Here is a 12,364-nt window from a genome sequence, read left to right on the forward strand (position 1 = left end):
TCGTCTTGTTTCTGAGTTCCTATGCTGTGCAAAAGCTTTTAAGTTTCATTAGGTCTCATATGTTTATTTTTGTTTTTATTTCCATTTCTCTAGGAGGTGGGTCAAAAAGGAACTTGCTGTGATTTATGTCATGAAGTGTTCTGCCTATGTTTTCCTCTAAGAGTTAAATAGTGTCTAGCCTTACATTTAGGTCTTTAATCCATTTTGAGTTTATTTTTGTGTATGGTGTTAGAGAGGGTTCTCATATCATTATTTTACATATAGCTGTCCAGTTTTCCCAGCACCACTTATTGAAGAGGCTGTCTTTTCTCCATTGTATATTCTTGCCACCTTTATCAAAAATAAGGTGACCGGGCTTCCCTGGTGGCGCAGTGGTTGAGAGTCCACCTGCCGATGCAGGGGACACAGGTTCGTGCCCCGGTCCAGGAAGATCCCACGTGCCATGGAGCGGCTGGGCCCGTGAGCCATGGCCGCTGAGCCTGTGCGTCTGGAGCCTGTGCTTCGCAGCGGGAGAGGCCACAACGGTGAGAGGCCCGCGTACCGCCAAAACAAAAACAAAACACAAAACAGTAAGGGGACCATATGTGTGTGGGTTTATCTCTGGGCTTTCCATCCTGTTCCGTTGATCCATATTTCTGTTTTTGTGCCAGTACCACACTGTCTTGATTACTGTAGCTTTGTAGTATAGTCTTAAGTCAGGGAGCCTGATTACTCCAGCTCCGTTTTTCTTTCCGAAGATTGCTTTGGCTATTTGGGGTCTTTTGTGTTTCCACACAAATTGTGAGATTTTTTTGTTCTATTTCTGTAAAAAATGCCAGTGGTAGTTTGATAGGGATTGCATTGAATCTGTAGATTGCTTTGGGTAGTAGAGTCATTTTCACAATGTTGATTCTTCCAATCCAAGAACATGGTATATCTCTCCATCTATTTGTATCATCTTCAATTTCTTTCATCAGTGTCTTATAATTTTCTGCATACAGGTCTTTTGTCTCCTTAGGTAGGTTTATTCCTAGATATTTTATTCTTTTTGTTGCAGTGGTAAATGGGAGTGTTTTCTTAATTTCACTTTCAGATTTTTCATCATTAGTGTATAGGAATGCCAGAGATTTCTGTGCATAAATTTGTATTCTGCTACTTTACCAAATTCATTGATTAGCTCTAGTAGTTTTCTGGTGGCATCTTTAGGATTCTCTATATATAGTATCATGTCATCTGCAAACAGTGACAGCTTTACTTCTTCTTTTCTGATTTGGAATCCTTTTATTTCTTTTTCTTCTCTAATTGCTGTGGCTAAAACTTCCAAAACTATGTTGAATAATAGTGGTGAGAGTGGGCAACCTTGTCTTGTTTCTGCTCTTAGTGGAAATGTTTTCAGTTTTTCACCATTGAGGACGATGTTGGCTGTGGGTTTGTCATATATGGCCTTTATTACATTGAGGTAAGTTCCCTCTATGCCTACTTTTGGAGGGTTTTTTATCATAAATGGGTGTTGAATTTTGTCGAAAGCTTTCTCTGCATCTATTGAGATGACCATATGGTTTTTCTCCTTCAATTTATTAATATGGTGTATCACATTGATTGATTTGCATATACTGAAGAATCCTTGCATTCCTGGGATAAACCCCACTTGATCATGGTGTATGATCCTTTTAATGTGCTGTTGGATTCTGTTTGCTAGTATTTTGTTGAGGAGTTTTGCATCTTATGTTCATCAGTGATTTGGGCCTATAGTTTTCTTTCTTTGCGACTTCTTTGTCTGGTTTTGGTATCAGGGTGATGGTGACCTCGTAGAAGGAGTTTGGGAGTGTTCCTCCCTCTGCTATATTTTGGAAGAGTTTGAGAAGGATAGGTGTTAGCTCTTCTCTAAATGTTTGATAGAATTCGCCAGTGAAGCCATCTGGTCCTGGGCTTTTATTTGTTGGAAGATTTTTAAACACAGCTTCAATTTCAGTGCTTGTGATTGGTCTGTTCATATTTTCTATTTCTTCCTGATTCAGTCTTGGCAGGTTGTGCATGTCTAAGAATTTGTCCATTTCTTGCAGGTTGTCCATTTTATTGGCATAGAGTTGCTTGTAGTAATCTCTCATGATTTTTTTTATTTCTGCAGTGTCAGTTGTTACTTCTCCTTTTTCATTTCTAATTTATTGATTTGAGTCTTCTCCCTTTTTTCTTGATGAGCCTGGCTAATGGTTTATCAATTTTGTTTATCTTCTCAAAGAACCAGCTTTTAGTTTTATTGATCTTTGCTATAGTTTCCTTCCTTTCTTTTTCATTTATTTATATATCTGATCTTTATGATGTCTTTCCTTCTGCTAACTTTGGGGGTTTTTTGTTCTTCTTTCTCTAATTGCTGTCAGTGTAAGGTTAGGTTGTTTACTTGAGATGTTTCTTGTTTCTTAAGGTAGGATTGTATTGCTATAAACTTCCCTCTTAGAACTGCTTTTGCTGCATCCCATAGGTTTTGGGTCATCGTGTTTTCATTGTCATTTGTTTCTAGATATTTTTTGATTGCCTGTTTGATTTCTTCAGTGATCTCTTGGTTATTAAGTAGTGTATTGTTTAGCCTCCATGTGTTTCTATTTTTTACAGATTTTTTCCTGTAATTGATATCTAGTCTCATAGTGTCTTGGTCGGAAAAGATACTTGATACAGTTTCAATTTTCTTAAATTTACCAAGGCTTGATTTGTGACCCAGGATATGATCTATCCTTCAGAATGTTCCATGAGCACTTGAGAAGTGTATTCTGTTGTTTTTGAATGGAATGTCCTATAAATATCACTTAAGTCCATCTTGTTTAATGTATCATTTTAAGCTTGTGTGTCCTTATTTACTTTCATTTTGGATGATCTGTCCGTTGGTGAAAGTGGGGTGTGAAAGTCCCCTACTATGATTGTGTTACTGTCAATTTCGCCTTTTATGCCTGTTAGTATTTGCCTTATGTTGAGGTGCTCCTATGTTGGGTGCATAAATATCTACCATTGTTATGTCTTCTTCATGGATTAATCCCTTGATCATTATGTAGTGTCTTTCTTTGTCTCTTATAGTCTTTATTTTAAAGTCTATTTTCTCTGATATGAGAATTGCTATTCCAGCTTTCTTTTGATTTCCATTTGCATGGAATATCTTTTTCCATCCCCTCACTTTCCGCCTGTATGTGTCCCTAGGTGTGAAGTGGGTCTCTTGTAGACAGCATATATACGGGTCTTGTTTTTGTATCCATTCAGCCAGTCTATGTCTTTTGGTTGGAGCATTTAATCTATTTACATTCAAGGTAATTATTGTTATGTATGTTCCTGTTACCATTTTCTTAATTGTTTTGGGTTTTTTATTGTAGGTCTTTTCCTTCTCTTGTGTTTCTTGCCTAGAGAAATTCCTTTAGCATTTGTTGTAAAGCTGGTTTGGTGGTGCTGAGTTCTCTTAGCTTTTGCTTGTCTGTAAAGGTTTTAATTTCTCCATCAAATCTGAATGAGATCCTTGCTGGGTAGAAGTAATCTTGGTTTTAGGTTTTTCCCGTTCATCATTTTAAATATGTCCTGCCATTCCCTTCTGGCTTTCAGAGCTTCTGCTGAAAGATCAGCTGTTAACCTTATGGTGATTCCCTTGTGTGTTATTTGTTGTTTTCCCCTTGCTGCTTTTAATATTTTTTCTTTGTATTTAATTTTTGCTAGTTTGATTAATATGTGTCTTGGCGTGTTTCTCCTTTGATTTATCCTTTATGGGACTCTCTGTGCTTCCTGGACTTGATTAACTATTTCCTTTCGCATATTAGGGAAGTTTTCAACTATAATCTCTTCAAATATTTTCTTAGTCCCTTTCTTTTTCTCTTCTTCTTCTGGGACCCATATAATTTGAATGTTGATGCATTTAATGTCCCAGAGGTCTCTGAGACTGTCCTCAATTCTTTTCATTCTTTTTTCTTTATTCTGCTCTGCAGTAGTTATTTCCACTATTTTATCTTCCAGGTCACTTATCCGTTTTTCTGCTTCAGTTATTCTGCTATTGATCCCTTCTAGAGAATGTTTAATTTCATTTATTGTGTTGTTGATCATTGTTTGTTTGCTGTTTAGTTCTTCTAGGTTCTTGTTAAGTGTTTCTTGTATTATCTCCATTCTGTTTCCAAGATTTTGGATCATCTTTACTATCATTATTCTGAGTTCTTTTTCAGGTAGACTGCCTGTTTCCTCTTCATTTGTTAGGCCTGGTGGGTTTTTACCTTGGCTCCTTCATCTGCTGTGTGTTTCTCTGTCTTCTCATTTTGCTTATTAACTGTGTTTTGGGTCTCCTTTTTGCAGGCTGCAGGTTCGTAGTTCACGTTGTTTTTGGTGTCTGTCCCCAGTGGATAAGGTTGGTTCAGTGGGTTGTGTAGGCTTCCTGGTGGAGGGGACTAGTGCCTGTGTTCTGGTGGATGAGGCTGGATCTTGTCTTTCTGATGGGCAGGTCCACATCCGGTGGTGTGTTTTGGGGCGTCTGTGGCCTTGTTATGATTTTCGGCAGGTCTCTGCTATTGGGTGGGGTTGTGTTTATGTCTTGCTAGTTGTTCAGCATAGGGTGTCCAGCACTGGTGCTTGCTGGTCATTGAGTGGAGGTGGGTCTTGGCGTTGAGATGGAGATCTCTGGGAGATTTTCACTGTTTGATATTATGGACCAACGTCCTGAACTTGGCTCTCCCACCTCAGCGGCACAGCCCTGACGCCTGGCTGGAGCACCAAGAGCCTGTCATCCACATGGCTCAGAATAAAAGGGAGATAAAAAAGAAAGAAAGAAGAAGATAAAATAAAATAAAATAGTTATTAAAATAAATAAAAAATTAAAAAAATTTTTAAGTAATTAAAAGAAAAAAAGAAGAGAGCAACCAAAACATATCCACCAATGATAACAAGCACTAAAAACTGTACTATAACAAAACAATAACAAAAAAACAGAACCCTAGGACATGGTAAAAGCAAATCTATACAGACAAAATCACGCACAGAAGTATACACATACACACTCACAAAAAAATATCATTGCTCCCAAAGTCCACCTCCTCAATTTGGGATGATTCGTTGTCTATTCATGTATTCCACAGGTGCAGGGTACATCAGGTTGATTGTGGAGATTTAATCCGCTGCTCCTGAGGCTGCTGGGAGAGATTTCCCTTTCTCTTCTTTGTTCGCACAGCTTCTGGGGTTCAGCTTTGGGTTTGGCCCCGCCTCTGCGTGTAGGTTGCCTGAGGGCATCTGTTTTTCGCTCAGCCAGGACGGGGTTAAAGAAGCACCTGATTCGGAGGCTCTGGCTAACTCAGGCCATGGCGAGGGAGGGGTATGGAGTTCGGGGCGAGCCTGTGGCGGTGGAGGCCGGCATGATGTTGCACCAGCCTGAGGTGTGCCGTGTGTTCTCCCGGGGAAGTTGTCCCTGGATCACGGGACCCTGGCAGTGGCTGGCTGCACAGGCTTCTGGGAGGGGAGGTGTGAATAGTGAACTGTGCTTGCACACAGGCTTCTTGGTGGCTGCATCAGCAGCCTTAGTGTCTCGTGCCCGTCTCTGGGGTCCGGGCTGATAGCCGCTGCTCATGTCCATCTCTGGATCTCCTTTAAGTGGTGCTCTTAATCCCCTCTCCTCGCGCAGCAGGAAACAGAGGCAAGAAAAAGTCTCTTGCCTTTTCGGCAGCTCCAGACTTTTTCCCGGATTCCCTCCCAGCTAGGTGTGGTGCAGTAGCCCCCTTCAGGCTGTGTTCACACAGCCAACCCCAGTCCTCTCCCTGCGATCCAACCGAAGCCCGAGCCTCAGCTCCCAGCCCCTGCCCATCCCGGCGGGTGAGCAGACAAGCCTCTGGGGCTGGTGAGTGCTGGTCAGCACCGATCCTCTGTGTGGGAATCTCTCCGCTTTGCCCTCTGCACCCCTGTTGCTGCACTCTCCTCAGTGGCTCCGAAGCTTCCCCCTTCTGCCACCCGCAGTCTCTGCCCACGAAGGGGCTCCTAGTGTGTGGAAACCTTTGCTTTGCTCCTTCACAGCTCCCTCCCACTGGTGCAGGTCCTGTCCCTATTCTTTTGTCTGTTTTTTCTTTTTTCTTTGGCCCTACTCAGGTACTTGGGGAGTTTTTTACCTTTTGGGAGGTCTGAGGTCTCTGCCAGCGTTCAGTAGGTGTTCTGTAGGAGTTGTTCTACATGTAGATGTATATTCTGTGGGGAGGAAGGTGATCTCCATGTCTTACTCTTCTGCCATCTTGAAGCTCCTCCCTGCTTTACTTTAAATATAAACGATTTCAGAAGCACAAGTTTGAAGACATTGAATCATACAGAGTTATTACTGTAGTGAATATTTATGTGGGAATTTCATACCTGTATCTTTTCTTAGGCTGAATCTTTTACTGTGGCAGTATTTATTGTTTTATCTATGTTTAGGAAGGATGTTTTTGCTGGATATTAAATTGTAGGTTGGTAATCATCTTCTTTCAGCATTTTAAAGATTTTCTACTTTTCAACATTTTGTCATTCTGTTTCTCTTTTAGAGATAATGTATCTTTTTTCCTTCATGATGTACTGTATTTCATCTTTCTCTGCAAGCTTTGAGATTTTTCCTTTCCTTAGATTTTCAAAAGTTAAACCAAATATGCCTACTGTAAAAATATATATTTTAAAAATGTATCTTAATGTTTGTAGAGCTTCTTCAATCTGAGACCTGATGTCTGTTGTCAGTTTTGGAAAATTCTTCATTAGTTTCTCTTTAAACAGTTCTACTGCCACATTCTCTTTAATCTTCTGGGACTCATGTTACATGTTATGTTCCTTTTACTATGTCCCATGTGTCTATTAAACAGTTTTCTATGTTTCTCATAATTATTTTCCTCTCTGTGCCTCAGGCTGGATGTTTTCTTCTGATTTGCCTTCAGCTCACAAATCTATTCTTCTGTAGTTAAATGCATTTGTTGAGGTCTTAATTTTATTTATTTTTGCCACTTTAGAATTTCCATTTGATTCTTGTTCTAAATATCTAGTTATGTGGCAGAATTCTCTATTTTGTTATCTTTTCTTTAAGCACTTTAATTACAGATAGTTGAAAGTTGTATCTGTCCTCAATATCTGGATCATATGTAGGTCTTTCTTGTTGGTCTGTTTTTCTTTTGGCTTTTCAGTCATTTGATCCTGATTCCTGTAATGTCTACTTATGTTTGACTGAATAGTGGATACAGTGTATGAAAAACTGTGGAAGCTATGGATAATGTTATTGTCTCCAGAAAGGACTGTTCTTTTGCCAGATAAGTTAGAGTAGGGTTAGTTCATATTGATCCCCTCAGGGATCAACTGGAGGTATCGGTGAAGGCTGTACTATTTCTGGTTTGCCCTTATTCTGAAGGCATAGCTCTTCAGGGGTCTCAACTGAAAGCTTTCTCTTTTAAAGGCCCTGAACTCATTTGTCTCTCCCAGCACTGTGAAACTGAATGTGCTTCGTTAGCTTTTTAGCCTCTTAGATGCTGTTTTCTGCTTATTGCCCCAGAGTCCTGCCCTACACGGTTTAGGAATTGGCAAACACCTTCAAAAGAAAAGCTGTGAAGAATGTCAGTCTCACCTCACTATGATCTTGGTCCCTTCAGTCTGAGCTGCTTGTTCTCCAGTGACTTCAAACAGTAGTGTTTTGTTTTGTTTATATTTTATCCTGCCAGGAGGGTTAGTCTGGTACAAACCACTTTCAGAATCAGAAGTTTTCAATTGACATATTCCATTGTTTTATGGTATTCTCAAAGCATTGAAGAGATGGTTTTATCTTTAATAAATGTTAAGCTTGTACTCTGGATACTTTGCTATGACCTTCTAACACTAAAGTGTAAGATATACTCTTTGGTTAAAGCAAGAAATAGAAATAATATTTATTGAATTTCAAAAACTTGAAGGCCCTTATTAAACATTTTATAAGCATTTTCAAATCTAGTTGGAAAGGCAGCACATCTTCAAAAAAGATATAAGCTACTATCTAATATTGTACTTACATGTCAAATGAATTATACCACAGTGCATACTATAGGAAGATAAGAACTAATATTTATTGCACACCACTGTTAGGTCATTTGATCCTCAGAATAAGCTGATGATGTTTCCATTAAAATGGAATGAGGAAAAACAGCCAGTTGTAAAAAAAAATTTGAAAGTAAGTAAAATTATAAAGAAGAAAATTAAAATCACCCACAATCTACTGAGAGATAACCATTAAGAACATTTTAGGCCTAAAGAAATGTCTAGTCTTTTCCCAGTACATATAAATGTATATTATATATCATCCTGAAGCATTGAGTTTAGTAACATTTTATTTGCTTTGAAGTCTTTAAATTAGCTATATGCAATTCTAGCACTCCTGCTTCAATTTTATTGTAACTTTTCTATTTCTAATGCCTTTTAAAATTAATCTACACAGTACTGTGAAATATTTTTAAACTTTGATAGTTTGATAAAGTTTCAATAGTGCAGACAAAAAGCTTTCTAAAATATATGCAGCTGACATTTTCTTTTTAGTAATCTAGTACAATGGATTATTATTTCTCTAAATTAAGAATTTTAAGTTTATATAAATTACATAATTATATTGTGATTTTTTTTCTTAAGTTAGTGTAAAATTGGTATGTTAAACTTCCTAATAACTTTTTTGTTTGTATTTTAAAGGCCAAACTGTTTTCAGATAGTGGTTCAGCACTTTAGTGAAGAACATTACATCTTCTACTTTGCAGGAGAAACTCCAGAACAAGCAGAGGTAAGTTAACTGTTTTTTCAACTACTGTCAACTTTATTCAGCTCTTGTTTTCTGGAATAGAAAGCTGTTGCATTTAAGATAATGTGATAAAAAGGATGCCTGAAATCTAATCATGTTTTATTTTAAGGAATGAGAAACTTTCATGTGTAAAAAAATTTTTTTTGAAAGAAATGCAGAAAAACACAGTGTAGGGTTATTAGGAAAACTCCATTTTAAATTGACCTTTAAATGGGCTATGATGTTGAGTCCAACTGAGAATGTTCATTGAAAATCCTCTCTGCAGAAAGGTTATATTCTAAGTACAGTCAAAAAGGTAAGCCAGTTAGTTTTGCTAATAAGCATTGTTGTTATTCACTGGTTGAACTGTGTCTAAAAATAGAAATTCAGTCATCACAAGGAAAAAATTTTCTGTTTTTCTCTAAGTCTAGATATAATGTTTACTTTCAGCACTAGCCATTGATCCATGTGCAATGCCCTTATTAAAACTTTTATTAAGTGTTAAGTAATGCTGTGAAGAAACGTTTTTAAAAGTCTCCTTTTAAAAGTACTTTGATTTCTTTGAACCATAATATTTCTGGGGTGTTTAAAGGTATTTTGTAGAAATATGGCTATATTTCTTCTGCTTATACTCTATGGAAGGAACCCGAAGGTAGTTTAGAGACGAAAGAAAGTGACTTTGTTGAAAAAAAAGAAGATAATTTGCCAACCCTGGATATGAGGCAAATGCTCCTAAAACTCTGGATCCTGGCATGGGCCCCTGACTCATAAATTATGAAAATAACTTAGGGTGTAGAATAAATTTGATGAATGAGCCATTGTGTTTTATGGCTTATAATTGAATATCATTTTTCCATCATGGAAAAATATCTCAATTGAATACTCATTATTAACTAATAATACACATAAAACCTTGTTTTGTGGGTATGTAGCCCTAATTTGCAAAAATAGGGCTCATAATATTTTGCCCTTTGACTTTTTTTTTTTAATGTTAGATATTGAGTTAGAAAAGAAACTTAAACTTGAGTATCCTATCTTCCAGTTATTTTATCATGTTCTTTCTAAAGATGTGTTTAACTTATGTACCTGGATGACATTTCAATGTGTTTTGCATGCCTCACATAAATATAACATTATCTTATTGGATTTATCTATACTTTTTCCATATTCTGTTTCCATATATCCCTTAAAGTTCAAAAATACCACTGATAGTCCCAGTTTTTTATTACTTTGGTGGCCTGTGGTATCTCTGGTTATTGTCTTCTCTTTCTGAAAGCTATGGTAATTGATTTAGTAGTCTTAAGTTTGCTCCATTAAAAGACGTTCGCTAAACACTGACAGAGTTCAGATTCATTGAAATAGCCAACAAACTAAAGACCTAATTGAGTGAAGCAGTAGTACAGAGATTTCTAGAAACATGTATGCCAAATAAAATATTTAGATTTATTTTTGGTAAACCTAAAATTGTTCTCTCCTTTCTCCAGAGGACTAGATCATTAAACATTTTAGAATATAGCTGCAACTTAATATTAGGCTGAAATATTGTTTTAAATATGTTATATTTAAAAGGCTTATAAATCACCCAGACCCCCTTATACATTTCTACCTATATCATGGTCTAAGGTAAAGATTAGAATGTTTGTCATCAAATCAGTCATCACATTATCAACTGGTTTTGCAGTCAGCCTTCCTTTCACAAAATGTATCAAGTTCAATTCTGCTTTAGGGTGCCTCAAGTTTAACTGCTTAAATATATGTAAATTTATTTTCTGGCTAATAAATTATCACTCATTGGTACTTAAGATTAATATAGAGATTCTACAATAATACAATCAATATTTTACAGAATTATAATTGTTTTGGTCACTGTTTTATTTTGTTGGAGCACAGATGTACTTAAAGCACAGGATACTCTGAGTTTAGAAATGGCAGTCTAGAGAAGGAAGGAACTATTGAATTTGGGGAAAAAACCCAAACTGTTGATTGGAAACTGCATAAACTATTGTATACTATATTTCTTTGAAATGCTGTTATTTTTCCTAGGACTGGATGAAAGGTCTGCAGGCATTTTGCAATTTACGGAAAAGTAGTCCAGGGACAGCTAATAAACGCCTGCGTCAGGTGAAACTTGATTTTCTTTGATTTGTGATTGTCACAAATTTGTGATTGTATTTTGCTTTATCAGTTTGCTCTTTATTTTTATTTCTCTATGACCTATTTTGGGCAACATTTCAAACACTTTAGAATTCTTGAGAGGTGAATCTTTTCAGGCATTTTAAAGCCATGCTCCCACTTGCTTCAGCAGCAGGAGGAATAGTTACTTCTTTATGAAGGAGAATATTCTTTATATACTTGCTGGATACTTAGCCCATAATGCCATCTTTTGAATACATATCAAGGACTTTTTTTCTTCCACTTAAAGTAACAATACCAAGCCAACAACAACAGAAACTATTCTGTTCGGCACTATTATTTTTTTTCTTCAAAAAATTATTTTGGCCTGTGTCAGAAAGGTACTTACTGAAAAAATCATCTGACTGAAAGTACTAATCCTGGTAAACTTTAGGGTTTTTCATTTTATAGTAATTGCTTTTGAAACCTATTACATAACTTATGGGTAGTATCCTGTCTTATTTGAAACCTTCACATGCCTGCATGTTCATTTATGGAGAGTTAAGCTAGGCTTTCTCTTTCGTTCTAGGTATGTAAACTCAACTTTATATCCTCCATTTCTTTGCTTTTTTCTTTTAGTTATCCCCAGATAATTGGAAAAAGTTAGGTAAATTTAATATTCTTGGAGTTTTGAGGAAAGTTTCTTTTTTGTACAGTATTTACTGACTAAAGTGACTCTTGTTTTACTTATGGGAATTTCCAATAAGCTTGGTGAATTTAACATACTGTTCTATTGGAAGTGGATAAATGGTTATTATTTAGATGACTGAAAGTTTTATTCCCTGTAACCAGAAGTCTGATACTTTCCCCAAGGACATTTAATTATATGCATAATCACTATGTGTTCTCAAAGCATGTTTTAACATTTTGAAAGCTATGGAAAATCAGATTCAATTTTTGTAGATTGTATCTTGTGAGAAATTTCAGGCATGAAATTATTTGTAGGTATAATATTATATAATCATAATGATATAATAGCTAACAATGTCATGAGCCCTTTTTATGTGCCAGGTACTCTGCTTGTGCTTTTATACGTATCATTTCTAATCTTCACAACAACTTGCAGTGTAGACTTTATCCTAATTTTATATCTGAGGAAGCTGGGGCTCATAGAAACTGACTTGTGCAAGGCCACACAAGTAGTACGTGGCAAGAGGGAAAGAGAACCTGACACTAGAAGATAGATGGTTTAAGTTTTGCATCAAAACTGAAAAATAACTTCGCTTCTTTGGATCTGTATCCTTTCCTGTAAAATGAGATGGTAGAATCAGTATTTTAAAAATATTTTCTAGCTGTGGAACTCTGTATAGAAAGAAAATCTTCCAGATGAGCATTATATAGCATGTTAGATTTTGATTTGGGTGGTAAGAGTTATTTACTTAAATTAATAAAGAATCCTCAAAAAAAAGAAAAAAAAGAATCCTTTTCTCAACTTCATTTTCTCTGAACCATTGTTTTATAGCAGAAACGGTG

General features: G+C 36.6%; 1 protein-coding gene across 3 annotated transcripts in view; it reads left to right on the top strand.

Moving 5' to 3' along the window:
* Positions 1 to 12,364, top strand: part of RASA1 (RAS p21 protein activator 1) — a 109,086-nt gene that overhangs the window by 79,916 nt on the left and 16,806 nt on the right. For all 3 annotated transcript variants that reach the window (XM_029218939.1, XM_029218940.1, XM_029218941.1), the window contains exons 12-13: positions 8,635 to 8,722; positions 10,763 to 10,840. In XM_029218939.1, the coding sequence (XP_029074772.1) occupies positions 8,635 to 8,722; positions 10,763 to 10,840 (166 nt within the window). The remainder of the gene's footprint in view (positions 1 to 8,634; positions 8,723 to 10,762; positions 10,841 to 12,364) is intronic.

The sequence above is a fragment of the Monodon monoceros genome, unplaced genomic scaffold (genome assembly GCF_005190385.1).
Source record: "Monodon monoceros isolate NGI ecotype Baffin Bay Population unplaced genomic scaffold, NGI_Narwhal_1 Super_Scaffold_12, whole genome shotgun sequence".
In the NCBI taxonomy this organism is placed as follows: Eukaryota; Metazoa; Chordata; class Mammalia; order Artiodactyla; family Monodontidae; genus Monodon; species Monodon monoceros.